This window comes from Accipiter gentilis, chromosome 17 (assembly GCF_929443795.1).
Source record: "Accipiter gentilis chromosome 17, bAccGen1.1, whole genome shotgun sequence".
In the NCBI taxonomy this organism is placed as follows: Eukaryota; Metazoa; Chordata; class Aves; order Accipitriformes; family Accipitridae; genus Astur; species Astur gentilis.
The window spans coordinates 8710301-8730861 of NC_064896.1; the positions used below are offsets into that span (position 1 = coordinate 8710301).

At 41.1% G+C, this 20561-nt stretch overlaps 1 protein-coding gene across 3 annotated transcripts in view; it reads right to left on the minus strand.

The window, feature by feature from the left end:
- RLF (RLF zinc finger) overlaps positions 1-20370 on the minus strand; it is a 54312-nt gene extending 33942 nt beyond the window's left edge. Inside the window, exons 1-3 of one of the 3 annotated variants that reach the window (XM_049820567.1) lie at positions 20133-20365; positions 14665-14819; positions 7188-7269 (exon numbers count right to left, since the gene is read on the minus strand). In XM_049820567.1, the coding sequence (XP_049676524.1) occupies positions 7188-7269; positions 14665-14819; positions 20133-20345 (450 nt within the window). In that variant the 5' untranslated portion in view covers positions 20346-20365. Of the gene's footprint in view, positions 1-7187; positions 7270-14664; positions 14820-20132 lie in introns of all 3 variants that reach the window. The other 2 variants (XM_049820569.1, XM_049820570.1) reach the window with 2 other exon arrangements.
- Positions 20371-20561: the final 191 nt, after the last annotated feature.

A 20561-nucleotide genomic window follows, 5' to 3' on the forward strand; every position in this document is an offset into this window, starting at 1 on the left:
CTGTATCTTATCCACAAAATAAATGCAAGCCCATTTTGACAACCTCTACTTTTGACATCTCTCAACTGTGCAGCACCATGCATTAAGTCTTTTCAATACAATAGGTTGCTAGAGCATCCATTGTGCATTCCCCTCCCATATATTAACATTACAGCTTTAACCTGTATCAGTCTCAAGTGTAGGTCATACGTTAGGTCAAAGAGTAAGTCCAAAAACCCATCAGCATTTAACACCCTATGACTTTGCATTTCACCTGGAAGACTGAACTCAATGAGCTTTACTGAGCTACAGCGTTTTTCGAAGGCATTCAGCACCTGTTATGCCTCATAAAAAGGTGGAGCAGAATAGCAAGGCCCTTCCAATCAGTTTGTATGAAATAGAGGCAAGAAGTGCCAGGTTCTTCACAGTTATGACTTGTAAGAGGAGAAAGAATACCACATCTTTGAAACCGCAGGTTTTCTTGAAGAAAAACAACAGCTGAATCAGAAGAGTTCTCATTATCAGAAGACCTTTGGTAATTGGCCTACATTTCCTTTGACGGTATCATTTGTATGTTCTGATTCTTCACAAAGAGCTTCAACAAAGCATTAATAATCAATAAAAACTTATCAATTTTACTGCAAGTCTTGAGAATTTATGCCATTTCCTGGCATCATTTGTATAAAGCATACAACTCAGACATTTCCAGCTCTTAGCGTTGAGAAATAGTTTAACAAACAGGAGACAAAGAATCACCTCTTAAATTACCAATGCTTTACTGTACTTAAGCGTACCACAAGAGACACAGCTTTAGGAAGCCACAGAGAGCTCTCAGCACATACTACATATAGCGGTGTCACCCAAATATCTGTTCCAGCAACTCAAGAGATATTTATCATGAAGAAGAATGAACTACAAACAGGATTTTCAGCTCTGAAAAGCAAAGAAAGGGAAACACCAACTCCTGGTTGTACGAACTCACCCTCTCTATGCATTATACCCATCCTAGTCCCAGCAAGCACTCGCCAACCAGCAAGTTCCAAAGACCATACAAGCAGATTTTGTAATGGCACATTACACTAGTTAAGATTGTTCCCTCTTAGTGATACTTATCCCAAGTCCCTCTGCTACTGAGTTGCATGTTCTCAGGAGCCAGAAGCCACTGCCTCAGAGAAAGACAGAACAAACCATTTATCTGCTGCCAATGCTGGAATGATGTAGCTGACAAAAAATTATCATACAACTTGGACAAAGGTGAGGTACTACTGCTGAAAAGACTGCTATCCCTCAGTTTATGACATTCTGCAATCCAGCTATCCGGTGTAAACAATGTTTTCCCAACAGCAACTCTTCCCTAATCTGAGGGCTTCAGGATGCAGTACAGACCTAGCAGAGCCCAGTTCAGTTATGAGGATCATTCGCATTTCAGCACCTTTGCATTAAGGGCTGGAAAGAAGAACCTTAGAAGGTGAGAAAGAAGGGGCCTATTATACAAGCCAACCGATTTGCCGAGTCAGCACTGTGTTTGAGATTCAGGGTATCAATATTGAAATACCAAATATTAAACTCACCAACGTACGTAGCATAAATAACTAACTACTGTAAACACACTCCAATTCTATTCTAGACACTTAGCTGAACCTTTCCTTATTGGACCTACTGGAGAATATAAGGCTAATATTAATGGAAATATTTATGAAAATCTGCTACGAATACTTCAAAAGTCTTTGAAGACATCTAATGCAAGATTTAACCGTATCATAGAATCATTTAGGTTGGAAAAGACCCTTAAGATCAAGTCCAACCATAAACCTAGCACTGCGAAGCCCACCACTAAACCATGTCCCTAAGCACCACATCCACACATCTTTGAAATACCTCCAGGGATGGTGACACAACCACTTCCTTGGGCAGCCTGTTCCAATGCTTGACAACCCTTTTGGTGAAGAAATTTTTCCTAGTATCCAATGTACACCTCCCCTGGCACAACTTGAGGCCATTGCTTCTCGTCCTATCACTAGAAGAGACTGATGCCCACCTCATTACAACCTCCTTTCAAGTAATTGTAGAGCACGATAAGGTCGACCCTCAGCTTCCTTTTCTCCAGGCTAAACAACCCCAGTTCCCTCAGCTGCTCCTCATAGGACGTTCTTCTGCAGACCCTTCACCAGCTTCGCTGCCCTTCTTTGGGCACACTCCAGCATCTCAATGTCTGTCTTGTAGTGAGGGGCCCAAAACTGAACACAGTATTCAAGGTACAGCCTCACCAGTTCTGAGCGCATGGGGACAAACACTTTCCTAGTCCTGCTGGCCACACAACTTCTGATACAAGCCAGGATGCTATTGGCCTTCTTGGCCACCTGGGCACACTGCTGGCTCATATTCAGCTGGCTGTCGACCAACACCTCCATGCCCTTTTCCACCAGTCAGCCTTTCAGCCACTCTTCCCCAAGGCTGTAGTGTTGCATGGGGTTGTTGTGACCAAAGTGCAGGACCCAGCGCTGAGCCTTGTTGAACCTCATACAATTGGCCTTGGCCCATTGATCCAGCCTCTCCAGATTCCTCTGTAGAGCCTTCCTATCCTAAAGCAGATCAACACTCCTGCCCAACTTGGTGTTGTCTACAAACTTACTGATCCCCTCACCCAGATCATTGATAGATATTAAACAGAACTGGCCCCAATACTGAGCCCTGTGGAACACCACTTGTAACCAGCCACCAACTGGATTTAACTCCATTCACGACCACTCTTTGGCACCGGCCATCCAGCCAGTTTTTTACCCAGCAAAGAGTAAGCCATGAGCAGCCAGTTTCTTCAGGAGAAATTAGGATAACACCATAAACAGGTCCTGAATAGAGGGACACAAAGGACTTCATTCTAAACAATGTCAGGAAAGGGTAATATAGTAAGAGCCTATGGACAAAGTTAAAGAGAAAATACAATCCCTGGAACAGTTTACTAATGATACCAGGATTTTTCAGTCCTGACAATTTAAAGCGATCAGCAACTACTACAGTGTCACAAAAGTTGTTGTTTTTATGCCCACCCTCAATACACAACTTTTCTAAAGAAAGCATTCATGCTCTTTGTTAGGCTTGAAGGGAACCCTGTTCTGCAATCCATATTCAATTCCTGTGACAATACATCTTTACTCCCACTAAAGCCATCTTTGAATGCACTGTTTTACCTTCCTCAACTGGTCAGATTACATCTATCCCCACAGTACCTCACCAATGAGTTCCTCGCCCAGATTAACTGAGTTTACCTGTACCAAGGGCCCTGTTGTAATTCTGCCGCAATCGTTTCACTCGTATTTTACAGCATTTCCCCACCTGTGTCCACATCCTTTTGCCTGCTGCTACTGTATAAAATCTGTGCTGAGACTCCTGCCATACAATCTTACATCTTGTTTTCATTTTGCACAGGCTGCCTCTGGTCTTGCTTAGAGATAAGGAAAACTGGACACATGGGGGACTGCAGGGCATAACTACTGTCATTTAAGATTAAAGAACAAACACGTTCAGACACCAAAGAAAGCTTTTGATAGCATTTTGTATCTGGACATCAGTGACACTCCATTTTCAGCTTTAGAACAGTCCCTACACCTTGCTTCTCTGAAATACAAGCCCTTACTTTTTTCAGTCCTGGGATGAAAATTTATTTGAAGTTTCACTGACTGTCACTACCTGTGCAGACTGCTACAGAGCAACAACTACTGCAGGTGGATCTGAAAGAACACCTCTGTCCCACATTTGCTCCAACCACTAGTTACATTTGGAGTTATATTCCTCAGCAGCCACACTCGCTCCTTTTGTTAGGAAAAGAATAAGCACATTCACATCTGTCAATCTGGGGCATGTGCTAAAATATAAATTTGCAGTACTTTTCTATGGGATTTGCCTGGATTTGCCAGCACATTAACATGGTCACAGGCTTTAAACCTATAAGCCCTCTCATGAGAGCCTATGAATGATTCCTGTCTAAAAGTCTATATTGCCCTCCGTGTGACTGCATACTCCTTCTCTGATGACAAGTAGGTTCCTACTGTATTTCAGGGCAGGGTACAAATGTTCTCATTCTCTTATTTCTGCAAGAGTTCTACTTCAAAATCTCATTAGAAGAACCTGTTTGTAGAGGTCCACAAACAGTAAGGTTTCAGAGTACTACCATGTTTAATAAGCTTTGCCCAAATCTTTTACTATCTGAACTACGGGGAGCATTAGATGAGTGCTAAACCTGGAAGCCAGTTTCAAAAAGTCAGTACAAAAGCCAAGTATATTACTATACCTTGCAACAGCACATCTTGAATTTTCCCTTAGTTCTAAAAGTTGACATGAGATATCTGGGCTTGTGTCACCCTTCTACCCCTCGAATTTAATGGTTTCCTTCCAACATATTCAGCCTGAATAAAGGCATCTCATCTGACTAAAAACTTGCTCTCTACAGACAGAGGTATCAAAGTTCAATCACTTGCTTCAAAACCTAGAAACACACGTGCTTGTTACTGATTCTCCTTGGTAACAATTCTTGTTGCAGATCCCTCCAGTTAAATGCTAGTATTTCTTAGAGCTGCTTTATACCTCTGCCATAATGGGAAAAAGCCTGTATATGCCCTCCCATACTCTGAATATGAGAACATCTTGTTTCAGGTCTAGGCCATCTCAGTTACAAACTTATTATATGCCTTTTAAGTGTATGATAAGCTCATAAGGCTTAGGGGAGACCTTATCACCATGTTCCAGTATTTAAAGGGTGGCTACAAAGACTGAGACTCCCTTTTTACAAGGAGTCACAAAGAAAAGATGAGGGTTAATGGGTACAAGTTACTCCTGGGGAGATTCCAATTGGACACAAGAGGAAAAATTTTCACAATGAGAACAATCAGCCATTGGAATAATCTCCCCAAGGAAGCGATGGATTACCCAACCGTCCTGGTTTCAGCTGGGATAGAGTTAACTGTCTTCCTAGTAGCTGGTACAGTGCTATGTTTTTGAGTTTGGTATAAGAAGAATGTTGATAACAGACTGATGTTTTCAGTTGTTGCTAAGTAGTGTTTAGTCTAAAGTGAAGGATTTTTCATCTTCTTATGCCCAGCCAGCAAGAAAGCTGGAGGGGCACAAGAAGCTGGGAGGGAACACAGCCAGGGCAGCTGACCCAAAGTGGCCAACGGGGTATTCCATATCATGTGACGTCACATCTAGTATATAAACTGGGGGGGAGTGGGAGCAGAGGGGGATCGCCCCTCAGGGACTAACTGGGCATCAATCAGCAGGTGGTGAGCAACTGCACTGTGCATCATTTGTATATTCCAATCCTTTTATTGTTACTATTGTCATTTTATTAGTGTTATCATTATTAGTTTCTTCCTCTCTGTTCTGTTAAACCATTCTCATCTCAACCCATGAGTTTTACTTCTTTTCCTGATTTTCTCCCCCATCCCACTGGGCTGGGGGGGAAGTGAGTGAGCAGCTGTATGGTGCTTAGTTGCTGGCTGGGGTTAAACCACGACACCAACATTGGACACTTCTAAGATTCAGCTGGACAGAGTGCTGGGCCATCTTGTCTAGACCGTGTTTTTGCCAAGAAAGGTTGGACCAGGTGATCCTTGAGGTCCTTTCCAATCTGGTATTCTATGATTCACTCCTTGTCCAAGGATGACCGGATTAGTAAATTTAAGGGCTACCTTGTAAACAGTAAGTTTCAACTTCTTCCATCAGCTCTAACACAAAAGATGAACCTGTGGCTGACCACCCTTATTTGTGGCATCCCCAAAAATGAATGGGTTGAGAGCACAGATCTAGCATCTGCAACACCATGGCTAATAGTTACAGACTGTGTGTAATAGATGGCATAGCTGGGTATTGTCAAAATAAACTGATATACCTTCAAACTTGGTTCTGGGTTGCTGCAATGGCCACTATGATCTGCTGTAGTCACTAAGGGAGTCACAGGACTTATGCACCAGCACTCAAAATAAAGGACACATCTTTGACACCACTAAGACCATAGGATCTAAATTGTACCTACTGCGCTTCTTTCTAGTATCAAGTACATGCCACACGCAACTGTTTTTGGGGTTGCTATGATAGTAAGTATTCCATGATATTTCAGGAAAAAGAGGTCTGTCCAACACCTCAAGTCACCAACCACAGACCACCTCTGTCCCTACCACTACTAGGAGGACTACAAAGCTCTACTAGTCTGTCTCTCTCAGTATAAAGTGCCAGGTTTATTCACCTTCAGTCTACTGAAAGAGTTTCCACACCTGCTATTTCCCTGACTGCGGGTGAAACAAAAGTAGAAACTCCTTCAGAACCTCAACACCTGCATCTTCAGAGCAGCAGCAGCCAAGCCTCAGACTGACGAAATCCGCAGTCACAGAGGTATAAGGTCTTGTGGCAAGGTCTGCACAAGGACAGCTGCAAGGTCTAAGTTCACTTACTTCCAAGTACATCCAGCCAAAGTCTTTACTTCAGTAACTTATAACTGATGCTAGCTTCCAACTTCATCAGTCACAGTTAAAGCCAGAACAGGCAATAGCAACAGATCAGTCCCTGGTCCTGGAAGGGTCTATTAGTATAAACACAGCAAGACTACCACTCCTGTCTTTCAGCTCCACAAAGAACACAAGTCATTGCAGTCAGCTGGGTACTACCTCCAGACTAAAACCTTGAAAACATCTCTTCCTCCTACATAGCCTACAAAAGCCATCTTCATTTGAGTGTAGGAGTAGTAGTATTATGAGCTTGTTTCAGCACCACCTCAGAAGAAACACTTCTAGAAACCACCTGGACTAAAGACCTGTCCTACTATTTTCATCCCTCTCAAATCAGGAATCAACACTAACTTACCACTTAGATCTCCACAAAAGCTTTTTAAGTCACCTTCAAAAGTAATACTTCAGAGCTGTTACATCACTCCATCTAACTCAGTCTTACTCTCACACAAACCATTAGATAGATCAAGATTTGCTACAGTTCTCTTGCTGCAGTTACCATTGATTATGCAGTCATAAATCTGCTGTTGGCCCTACGGCTGCCAATATCACTCTTGCAGTTAGTCTTTTGCTGCTCAGAAATTCTTGCTGCCTAGGTAACAGCAATACAGGACAGGTGGAATTCAGGACAAGGGTAGAAGAAAAGGAGCATAACAGCTGCCTTTTTTTTTTTAATATGTAAATTGGAAAAAATAAATTCAGAACACTTACCTGTATGGACTGATGGAATCCTAACCACACCTCATGCGGCAATTCACTTTCAGGAATTGAAAGCAGTAGCTCAAAACAACTCCTGGAAAAGTAAGAGGCAAGTAAGCAAGCTACCTGAACACATTCTGTCGTTACGTTAAACATCATCTGTGGCACATTTTACTTAGCATTCAGATAAGAAATGACAGTAACATTGAAACATGTTTGATTGCACAAATCACTTAAAGGCCAGAAACAGCCCTAGAATCAGGAATGAGTCATCATATGGAAAGAGTGCTTTTTACTATGCACAATCTTGCTAGGATAAGATTGCAGCTACTCTTATAATCCAAGATAGTCTGTTCAACATGGCTCAGGAACATTGCATTACAGAATTTCTGCTCTTTCCTCTCACAGAGGAATCCTAATATCCATTATGAATAAAACTCATTTGATCCCAGCATGGTATCTTTGCCTAGAGTGAGAATGAAAGCCAGCTTTACCTAACTTAAAGTTTCAGATCTGTCATATATAAGAAAATAAAACTGAAGAACAGCTTGACAGAAGACCCATGCATTAGCACAGAAATGGACCTAGAGAACAGATCCCTAGCAGTATCCTAAAAGCAACAGACTGAGAAGCGATGTCAAGAAGAGCATCAGTACAGAATCAGACCTGCAGAATAGATTCCTAGAAACAGCTTATGAGTCTTTGATAGCATGGGGGGGAGAGGAAGCATTCAAATACCCATGGTGCAAACAGCAACAAGCTCAAGAGCTTACCAAAGCAAAAAAAAACCACTCACATTGATAGGCATACAAAAGATGTTCAGATTAAAGTCAGACTTAAATAGATCAGATTGTAAAATTCCCAGTTCATTAATTCAGGGAGCTGCTGTATTTGTGTAGCTCAGTTATCTACACAACACAGGTGGAGAACATCCCCTTATTTCTTCATGAAGCCAAGGTCCCGCTTAAAAATAGGACACTAGTCACCTAGTCTTGATTTCACACCCATGAAAGTTTGTTGCACAGTTGAAAATGGGATGTAACAATTAATGTTAGTATAAGTTAGCCCCATCACAGTGGCATGTGAATTTCTGCTGTGTATCAGGTTTTCCAAATGAAAATTTAGGAAAGTGGGAAGGGTTCAGAAAGTTTTAACACCTCTGAAATAATCAGCAAATTTGAGACCTATATATTGCATACAGAAGTTCATATTCCAAAAACAGAAGCAGAGGAAAGCAAGACCTACTTGATATTCCCTCATTTACACCATCAGGTCAATGTTATCCCTTTTCAAAAACAAAAAGGAAGCAACTGTATGTATTTAGCATATCCACCTCATTCCAGGGAAAAGTCTTGGAGAACAAGAATCACTGTTTTCTAGGAGACAAAGCAATGGCACGACTACTGCCTATATTGTTCTCAAACAGGGGCTATCTAACCTTGTACGGGACATATGCACTACCTAAACCCCAGCTGCTGCACAGAACAATTTGACCTAATCAAACTAAATGTGTTAACTATGGCAGTGTCTAGATTTACACACAGCAAAAATGTTCTCATAAGTCACAGCAATATAAGGAAAGAAAACTAGTCTAAGACTCTGCATGTAATAAATGCACTGAATAATCGCTATAAGCTACATCTACATTGTTAGTTCCAACTCATGCTATTTTTTTCTTCAAAACCTCCACTCCCAAATACTAAATAGAAGAACGACAGACCAACACATTCAGCCTTACCATAGACAGAAGAGCTGAGCTTGGGGAAGGGGAAAAGGAAGAGATGACCATAAAGCAAACATGAGTTTCAAAACTGCTTAGTACCCAAAAAGAATCGCTTTCCTTTCCCCCTTCCTCCTGACTCTTGATAAATAAATACAATGAACAGTTACCTGCAAAATGCTATGCCTTATCAGTTTTTAGCCAGATTCAGCAGTAATATACATAAACAAGATCAAATGGACAAATAATGAATTAACATCTGGCCACCTTTTTCACATTTCAGAAGTTTGCCTTCACCACCCAATCCTGTTCCATTAAATAGAGGTTTAGACCTGCAAAAGCTCTAAACACAATTATGCAGAAAACACGATAGCCTTCATCACTGTCATCCAGTAATTATTCACATTATCAGACACTAGAATCTCAATCATTACTACATCCATGAAAAAGTGGGCAACAGGATCAACAGATATTCCAACTGTCATAGGTCTCAATATTATAAAATAATCAGGACTTACTTCTCCCTTGTATTGTACTCAAGCTTGGCAATCCAAGTTAATTGACCAGTCCAGATGTCTAGACCCAGGTGGTTGCTACCAGACTATCAAAACCAACTTTAAACAGTCTCACAGCAGCTGAACTCTATTTTAACATAACAAAACAAACCCAACAAAAAATCCCACTAGGTACGTGTCTAATTTTCATGCATGTCATACAGAGACTCTCTTCATCAAATAAAACATTTGCAAACTTCACGGTTAATGTGCTTTTGAAAAGTCTTTTGATGCACACCTCATTTTCAGTCAACCAATCCCATCTACTTCCACTCTTAATTCCCACAAATACTTTTTCTAGAATATTACTTTTTCATATATATATATATATGATATTGATTATATAAAATACCAGATTTAAACAAAATGGCAAAGCAAGGTTTTACAAATCACTTTTCTGTACTTAACCCTTAAGGTGCTACTTGGACAGTGAAAAAGATCTGAAAGTAGATTTTCAAAGCATTGTGTATACAGAATGAGATGACAGTCTATGAAGACAAGAGGCCGAATTTATGCTTCAAGAGTTATCATCTGTTGTGGTACCACAGGACTGAGCTGAACCAAAAACTGCGAATTCTTTTGCTGTGAGTCCTCAAGTCTTCCTCAGGATTGCAACACCAAGCAGTCTAGCTTGAAATTACTCCATGAGAAATCTGGAGCTCTGGGTATATAGCCACCACATAAAACAACTTACAGCACAACGGCAAAAGTAATATCCAGATATTCCAATTACAATTTCCTTGGCAGAAAAATAGTTAGAATTCTAAGTCAATTGCCTAAGTTTTTGTGTAAGAATTGACTCAAACACACAGCTGCATAAAGACTAGCCAGACTTCTCTACTGGCAAGGGGGAGAAATGGCCATTTAGCTTAATTCTTCCTTTTGGTCCTTATTATACAACACTTCAAAATGCACCTCTATCCCTGAAAGCTCATTTCTTTACTGTAATGCAACTAAATGGAATTTAGGTATCATGGCTAAGATCACAAATCAAAATAACAGGACCACTTCATAAAGTCAAGCCTTTCTACCCAACTCTACCAGTACCACCACAATTCTTACTTAAACAAAAGCCAATTCCGAACTTTAATCACAATTTCTGCAAATAAACTGTAACTGGTGCTTGAATGCTTCCATTATTAAAAAAATCACTGATCTGAAACACTCAACTTCAAAATATCTTTTAGGAGAAGGTCTCCTAGATTTGAATTTCTTCATTTTGGAAGGAACAACGCTAGGCCAAAATCAACAGATTATTTGCATACAATTATTCTGTAATCACTTTACACCTCATTCACTATTATTTCAAGAAATAAATTTTTAAAAGTAAATTTTAAAAGCTTTCAGAATTGTGCTCATCTTTAGATTGTATTAGAAAACTTATCCTAAGCTTCTTAGAATTAAAAAGATTACTAATTATACATCGGATGATCAGCAGGAATAGTTCACTTGTTGCCAGGACTTATGCTGCACTTGCTAAGATTTGAGTTAGCTCTTAATGATAGACAGCAGAGTGGTAAATGCAAGTTAGTGAATCAAATTGCAACAGTTTATTAGGTTGAGAAATGCTTTGTTAGATAGACAAACTGCCCCATGTGCCCCCTCACAGAGGTGTTATGGAAAGCAAGCACACTGTTCCTGGAAGCAACATGTGTTAGACTCAATAGGTACAACCAGTAGGTGAGATACAGCTCAAGAAGTTTGAGGTAGACTGGTTGTCCTGGTTTCAGCTGGGATAGAGTTAACTGTCTTCCTAGTAGCTGGTACAGTGCTATGTTTGAGTTCAGTATGCGAAGAATGTTGATAACACTGATGTTTTCAGTTGTTGCTCAGTAGTGTTTAGACTAGAGTCAAGGATTTTTCAGCTTCTCATGCCCAGCCAGTGAGAAAACTGGAGGGGCACAAGAAGTTGGCACAGGACATAGCCAGGGCACCTGACCCAAACTGGCCAACGGTGTATTCCATACCATGTGACGTCCCATCTAGTATAGGAACTGGGAAGTGGGGGCGGGGAATCACCTCTCGGGGACTAGCTGGGTGTCGGTTGGTAGGTGGTAAGCAATTGCCCTGCGCACCATTTGTACATTCCAATCCTTTTATTACTACTGTTGTCATTTTATTAGTGTTATCATTATTAATTTCTTCTTTTCTGTTCTATTAAACTGGTCTTATCTCAACCCACGAGTTTTACTTCTTTTCCCGATTTTCTCTCCCATCCCACTGGGCGGGGGGGAGTGAGTGAGTGGCTGCGTGGTGCTTAGTTGCTGGCTGGGGTTAAACCACGACACTGGTCTTATCAGATGAATCCAGTTTTGCTACTTAGACCAGGTGACATTCAGATCTCCTTTCTCTTTTTATGGTTGAAAAAGCATATAAACACCTTCTTGAAGATGTAGAAGTGGTAAACTTCCTTTTAGACCAGTGCTGTCACAGCAAATGGGAAAAGGTAGAAAGTGGTCAAATATTAGCTATTAGCAAACACAATGTGAACTAGAAACAATTCTTTCTACTTCTAAAACTTTAATCTACTAATCTTAGGACCATATAAACTATTTTCAGATGAAAGTAAAATTTTCAAACCAATGGTAACAGGAATGACACCTTCCCCCCCCCCCCCCCCCCCCCCCCCCCAGTATCCTCAGAAAAAAAGCACCTGCAGAAGCTCAAGTGAACAATCAGCTTCAAGGGCTTCCAAAGGTTTGCAAGGATAGCCAGCTAAGCAAATCTCAGTGAAAGACACCATTGATATGGCTAATTCTTCATTAATTCTTCTATAGATGCAAAATGTTTGGTATAGTAATACCGGGAGGTGAGGGGAACGTGTTGTGCTTTGTGGCTGTGGAAACAAGCAGTCTGAGTTCCAACTTGACCAAAGCAGGTTATGTCCCTTCATGCCCATGGCCAAGAAGAACATTCCTGTTTGTCCACAATCATTTGCCAAATCTGTAACCTACAAGGGCAACCACTCCAAGCTTTTCTTTTATATCCTAAGGTTAGACAGTGGACCAACAAGGTCTCACACTGCATCAGCATCATGTTTCTTATGGAGGGCACAGTCTCTACATCATGTCAGATTTACCATGACCACAAAATTGACCTGGTCAGGAGGCAGAGAAAAACATAGTATATTGAGTTTTGCTCTTACTGGCTCATCCTGCTGAGAAGGATGTCAGGAGGAGGAAGTTCTTTCCCCCCATCTCCAGAAGGGATGTTGGAAGGCAAGGAGGATTTCAGTAGTAAGTAGAGCACTTTTGCTTTAAAAGAGGAAGCTTGTTCTTTTCATTTCTCATCAGGGTTCAAGCCTGAAAATACATAGCGTGTACGACAACTGTGGGTAACCCAGCAGTCTCCCCAAAAATCACAGTTACAGGGGAACAGTACACTTTCACATCCCTAACCAGGTAATAGTCTTCTTCTCTCATGGAACTTAATTTTTATCTTTAATTCCCTGCTCTAACTTCTTTCTCCCTCCCTTGGAAACTCTTACGTAGAAGAAAAACATGGGAGAGTTGAGTTAGGTATGCCATTTACCTCACTCTATCTGCAACCTCACTCATCTTTCTCATTCTTTAGATTCCTCTCAAATGTAATCATAACAAGAACAGGGGAGATTCCAGCAAGTCAGCCTCTCTACTGTCCTCCACCACAAAGTTTTCTCAATATACAAGCAACAGCAAACTCACTCCTTACACTGAAAGATGGAAGAAACCATATTAGCAGAAGCAGAATATTCTAATTTTTCCCAAGAGAAAAGCAATTTTGATAAGCAATTTTGACACAGAATTGGGATTCCTGCACCAAAATATAAAACAGTGGCAAAATATATAGAAAGTACTCCAGGTGTGGATGACCTCCATAGAAAGACAGTGAAAGACAAACTTTAAGTGACATAAGTAAGAAACAGCAGAATACACAAGCTAATTAATGATAATATGATGAACATGAGAATACTGTATCCATAAAGGGACAGTCTGCCAAAGCAATTAAGATATTTTGCCAAAAATATATGTATCATATACCAGGTAAATGATTTAGCAGTTTAAGTCTTCAGTTTCCATGTTAAGAATTTAAGACTTCCTGATTTCACGTTTTCCCTTCTTGACAGAAGGTTTAAAAGAACCAACCAAACAAAAAAACCCACTCCTAGTTCACGTATTTCTCTAACTCTAAGAAAAAAAAATACTGAAGGCATCATAGGGAGATACGTGGTTCCAAGCTGTTGATTTATATTGCAAGTTAGTACATTAGAAAAAAAGCATTTGACCAAGGAGTTCATTGCAAAATCCTTCTCAAAAAGAACACTTGAATTCAGCCCACAAAGCAAGTAAGCTACTAATAACAAAGTAAAAATAGCCCACTGAAAAACTGTCACAGAATTGCTATTATTCTATAATGATCTTTACATTCAAGGTTCTAGATCTTCACTCTCCCCCCTAGAATGAAACCTTACCAGCAAGGAGTGACCAAGGCATCAAGTTATCCTTCTCAGGCTCTGCCTAGTAACTGATTATACTCCGGTGTATGTGAAAGCCCTCAGGCTACACTCTTCAATTACAAATAGCTGCTTTGCACTTAAAACACTCTTCGAGGAACTACTATTCCAACTTAGCTGATGGACTGTAAAATAGTTCTCTCTTTTGTTTGAAGAATTGCTGTGCTTTAAGTCATGTCTACAAACACTTGTCAAAGAGCTCAGGTTAAATTACTCTACTCTGTTTTGCTATCCTATTGCAACAGCCCACATGCACAACTTAAGATTGCCATAAATACAAACCAGCTTGTCCTTTTCAGAAAGGGACATGTTCAGAACTACCTTGGGAAAGGACACACAAAAGCAGCAACCGCAGAGCAAATGATACAGGTTTATTAATCCATGCATAGTCTAATATTAAAGCTTCTGTTTAATGAGGACTACACTAAGCTTTTTCTACAGAAAATAATAATAATTTTCAGAATGTTTAAGAAAGAACAGAACCTTCTTAATACCTGCACGATTATCCAAATACAGAAGAACAAAGCCTTGTTCACATTAATTAACAAAATGCTCAAGTATATTTTTGTGGTATGATTAAAAAAAGTACTAAAGACATTTACTAGATAATAAATCATAAACACAGTTGTCAAATTAAGCATTACATTATTTCAACATCTTGCCTTTTCATTTATAAAGTACAGCTCCATTTTTTATATATTAATGTACCAACTTAAAACTTACAGCACTAGCCTGCCAAGTACCAAAAGAACATCTTCACATTCTGTAGTCAAGTAAGGTCGTGCATTAGCAAAGCTTTGGATGGAGATTCGATATACTTCCAAAAAAGGTAAAATATGTTCCGATGCACCCCGACTGCCAGCATACTGAAGTAGTGTCTGAAAGAAAATGATTTATCATTAGAAGTTCTCATAACGTACTTGTGTCTAAAAAACAAGTATCAATATGCAACATTCAGAGGGAAATTTAAAAATGGTAGCTTTTCTCATCAACAGAAGTTCTCCCTTGGTAAAGTTATCAGAATTTCTACTGGGGAGCAAGCTAGATGCAATCGGCAGAAATGTAAACTGTTAAGTTAAAAATCCAGGGAGAAGTTCTGCACTCAGCTTCTTTTGTACAACTGCCAGAGACAGAACCACATATGTAACACTGGAATCTTTATTACTAGTGAGAATGCAGAAAAATAGGTAAGATGTTCAAGGTTAAGAACATTATTCCAGCTGTAGTATTTGAAAGATATATGCATTACCCATACAACAAACATGAAGAGGACACAAAACCCAGATCGGACCGTTATGTAGTCATTTCTCAAATGCAAAATTACCTTAGATTTTACTACTTGACCATAGCAACCCTACATTATCCCGGCACCATACTGAAGAAGCAATGTAAAATCTAGCCAGTTTTAAGAGAAATCAAAATAAGTTTCAAAAATCAGCACAGGGATGACAGTAGTATCTCCCAACCATTTCAAAACTTCACTACACTACCATGTTATTTTCCTACAGGTTATAAAGTAATATTGAGAGCAAGGCAGGGCACTGAGCTAAGGACTCCTTAGCTCTACTAACAGCTTGCTTCACAAGTACCATCCCTTCTCCATATGCACGCCCTCCTACAACTCCAGACCAGTTATGCTTGTGTTCTTACCAGTTACAATCAATCCCTCTCTCATGTTGCACCCTCCCTAGACCAAACAAGGTACCAATCTTGATTAAGGCCAGCTGCGAAGAAAACAAAAAACAATGAAAAAGACTATACTTTGTGGAACCCTTAGGGCCAAGACTGTATGGAAAAAAAAAGCTCAGAGTGCCCCACCCTCTAATTCAATACAAGCCAAATTGTCCTAAGAGGATGATCAGGTCATACCAGGCTTCAAATTACTTCACTTCAAGTTGGGACTCTGACACAACCAATTTATTTTAACAACTTAAACACATGATCATATCAGATTATGACTGGAAGGAGGACACTACTGAACAGACCCTACAATGAGCTTAGAAAGCCAAGTGCAGTCATTATAATGGCCAGAAGCTTCTAAAACGAAGCCTAACTTCCAATACAGCAAAAAATAAGTAGCCAGCTACACACTATTTCGTGGACTATCTGTTGTTATGTCAGTGATCTAACTATACAATATAAGTCCTAGGGTAAAAAAAAATAAACATGCAGATATCCACTAGACTGGCACAATCATGTGTGATATTTAAGAAAAAAAAATCTATTAAAAATACCATCTAAGAATCAGTAAAAATCAAGAACGTTTTGTAAATTATTCTCTCAGAACTCAGTATCAGTAATATAATGCCTAGGTGAATGAAAGTTACTAACTTTCCAAAACCCCACACAATATTAACAAAGACATAAGGAGGATGTGGGAAGGGAAGATTGGAAGTTTACAGAAGTCATACTTAAACACAGCACAAAGATCATTAACAGAAGCTATGAATGACTAGTAACTAACTGGTCTAAGTGCTTCTTTAACAGATTAATGAAGGATTTGATAATATAACTCAAATTATATATGGCATTAGAAGCATTAAGGCTGTCAAGCTGTAATGCCTAGAGATACTCAATTGATGACTATCATAAAATCATCTGTTTAGTAAACCCAGCAGTAATGCTATCATTATAGTGACTACAGAAATAGAAGATCAAACATACAAAGCTCTGCACTTTTATAAAAATACATCCATTAAAACCAATCTATTTAAAAAGGCAAATTTAGTACTCAATTATTTTGACACAGACTTAGATCATAAACTATCAAGTCTGTGTAAACCATAAAACATGGTAGAATATTTCCTAAGATTAAATAAACTTACTAGAAAACACTGTACCTTTGCTTGAGTGCAATCCTAGCATTGAGATCGAAGTTCTACAGCTGTATTAGCAATTTGTTGAGCAGCGATTTATCAGAAACTTCTCCCCAAATAGATGAGCAATGATGGTTTTGGTGTATAAGACAGATTCAAGGCAAGAGACTTATTAAGAGCTTGAACTTTAAAGATATGTAGTTTTGAACATTATTATGCTATTAGTATTAGCATACTGACAAATAAGCAAAACACAGTAACTTTTATTACAATGGCTCTTAAAAGCCCTTCTGCTATTTCACAAGCAATATAAATTTTAATAGTCCACTACAGACTCTTCCTGGCAGTCTATATACAAGATAAAATTAGATCATTTTTAACTTGTCAGAATTAAATAATCTACATGCTTAACGAACAGTCAAGTAACAATTTTATAAGCAAATACTACCTTACAGTCTAATTACCTGAAGACTGTATTCAAACATTTTAAGTCTGGTTAATAGACATCCACTTACACTTTATTCTATCCTCTCTCCTTTGACTACAGTAACACATCTAATTGGCAAGTGAGGGAAGAGCAGAGGCCACACACATCCACCTACTGTGTAATCTACAGACCAGCCTAGGTCCTCAACACTGCATAGATTCTCATGTCCTGCAATGCTGGAATACCTGCTTAGCTGCATTTCTTCTGAAGCATCAATTTTTTGCTCAGAACCAATTTAAACATGGCCAAGTTGCCTGACCTGTTACTACAGCTTTAAGTCTCCATTAAAGAAAAAAACCCAACAACTTCCACCTCTTCTTAAACATACCTGATTGCAATTGACAGTTCTCAACTGTGTCACCTTCAATAATTTCAGCAAGCCAACAGGTTCTGGGTATTCGCAGATGGGATGCTCTGATGTCCTACAACCCCTGCTTTCCTGATAACTGTTCTTCATATTTATGATAGCACACCCTCAAACACACACACACACACTGTTCATTCTAGTTGGCTGTTTGGGTACATATTGAGTTCCCCAACAGACATGTTTTTCCTAAGGTGAATATGTAAAGCATTCACACTTGTACAATATAAAGTTGCAGAATCAACCCACTATTTAGGCTTCATGAGTTTCTTTGCTGTGTTACCCTGGACAGTAATCTTACTCCCCTGCTCAAAAATAGGGATCTTCAAGGAAATTGTGCCATCTGACATCACTCCCAAGAAGAGCTACTGGAAAGCTGCACGTGGCAGCACTAGTTCACATGTAGTAAAATGTAGCATCCAGACAGCTCAAAGCATAGGAAAGCTACTGATTTGGTTCACAGTTTGTTGTGTCCCAACAGCCTTGATAACTTCCACAGCAAAACAGAGCACCTTTCAGGACCATACCACACATGTACACACAGGATGGCAAACCCATTGCTTCCCCAAAACATTTCAGCTACCCTCATTGCAACTGCTTCCCAAGATCGTATTTAAGCCCAGTTAAATTTAGGCATGCTCTAGGCATGCTCTGCTGTAGTTTAATAAGCTTACAACAAGATACCAGTAGTTGCCTCCAAGTTGTTAATACAAAATTAAGTTGAGCTCCTTAAATTTCACTTAGGGGCAGACCTTAAGTTATTTTTAAGTTTTATCACTCAAACTGCAACATTCACAAACATGCCCAGTCAGAAGGAGAAACCAAGATGTAAAATTATATCCTAACCACGGTGGTTTGACTGCACAATGACATCACAAATTCATACTCCATTGAAGTTGCTGCATAACAGATTAGCAATTTCATGTTTTCCACTGTATCTCTTGGCGTACAGTCATGACAATCAGAAACGTCCTAAACTGATGGCAACACAAGACAGATCTTTTTCATTTTTATCTGTACTATCTATCACAGTGTTCTAAAATGAGACTACCATTCAAAGACAGCAAAAAGACCTAAAGAGATCTACATTTTCTGTGGGACAGTATTTAGGGTTTGTTTGTTTTTTAGGTAACAGAACTGTCTTCCATCAAACTCCACTGATCAAGTACCTCTAAAGCTTTATCTGTACCAATCTAATCCAGGTGACTGGATATCTACATATATTGATCATCTTGACAACCTCTACTAAGTGTTAGCTGAATATTTGTTTCAATGTGCTGATACAATGAATGCCAGTGGAAACAGTTTTAGCAAAACCTGAAACATGGAGAAAGTCACAGACATTATAAAGACCTCGTGTAAAGGTGAGGTCACAGATCGTAACAGTATGCTTAACTTGGGACGTACATAGCAGTATGCAACAGCAGCAGCATCCTTCAGTTTGAGAAGCAGGAGTTTTGAAACCTAACAAATAAACTCCTCCTTTTGTTTTGGTAAGCAATGAGCAAAACATTCTCCCAGAACGATATGGCAAAGTACACAACCTGTGGATGTAAAATGGAAGACTGTGAAGGGTAATATCACTTAACTGTAACGCAGCAGTAGGATTTTTTTGTCTCATTTGGCATTCAGTTTTGCCACTCACCATTCAAACGCAGTGGCTGTATCAGCAGAGGTGCGGTTAAACTAGCTTGTAAAACAGATTATTTAAATTTTTTTATTTTAGAAACCATAATCTCTTCAGATTCAACAGGGATGGCTCTCCAACCCAGTGACCTAACAATTATTCAACCTTAGAGCTCACAGTAAATGATGCTGGGGGGGATTAACCACTGAAACAGTTTAAGAATAAGTTATCTCCATCACTGGGACTTTAATCAAGTTCAGCTCTTCTTCTGGAAGTTAGAGGCTCGATTCAGAAATTGCTGGTCCTTAGCCTAATCTGAATTAAGCAAGTATTCAAGCAAGATCACCAGACCACAGCAGCTCATTCATGACTTATGTGAACTGCAGGCCTTCGCAAACCAGCAAGCATTGTTTATGCCACAGCAGATCTCAATCCAGGCGGAACACAGAGTTTTGATCCTGAGGCAGGTAGAGAACAGAACGGCAGAGGTCTAGGAACAGAGCCAAGACGGCACCGAGAAAACGTGGGGCGGCCCGCTTGCCCCAGGAACTTCCCGGGGCCACCAGCTGTCCAGGCCCGAGGCGCTGCCGCGGCCCAAAGGCGATCGGCTCCCTCGGTGTAACGGGCCCGGCCCCAGGCTAGCAGCGGAGCGCTCGCGGGGGCACCCCGTCGGGCAGGGCGCGCACGTCCCCGCTCGGCAGCGGCGCACGCCGCTCCGAGCCCCGGGCCGCGCCGCGGCAGCTCCGGAGGAGCGAGCGGAGGCCCGCAGAACGGCAGCCCTTCGCCGCCGACAGCGCTGGGCGCGCACCGCGGCGGGGGTAGGCCCGCCGGGCCCGCCCCGGCCCCGGCAACCCGGCCTGCAGCCCGCGCCGCGGCCCACCCCTGCCCGGCCCCTACCTGGCAGAAGCCCCGGCAGTAGGCGCGGGACGAAGCCTCCGACACCTCCTGCTCACGCAGCTCCGTCTGCAGCTGCCAGAGGCGGGCTCGGAGCGCCGCCACCAGCCGCTGCATCTCGGGCCGCGGAGCCGCCTCAGCCTCAGCGTCCGCCATCTGCACCCGGCCCCACTGCGCGTAGGCAAGGATCACGTGACCGGCAGCCACTGACATCATCGTCCTGGGACGGCATCACGTGACACGCACGTGACACGGCGCGCGTGTCGCTGTCCACGCGACCCGCCTTCTGGGGCAGCGAGCGGACCCCTCCCGTCGAGCGGGGTCACGTAACGCGACGGAAGCCCAACGCAGGCGCGCAGATCTCCTGCGGGGAGGAGGAGGAGGATGAGGAGGAGGAGGAGGGACCAGGGACCAGGGACCAGGGGGCGGGGC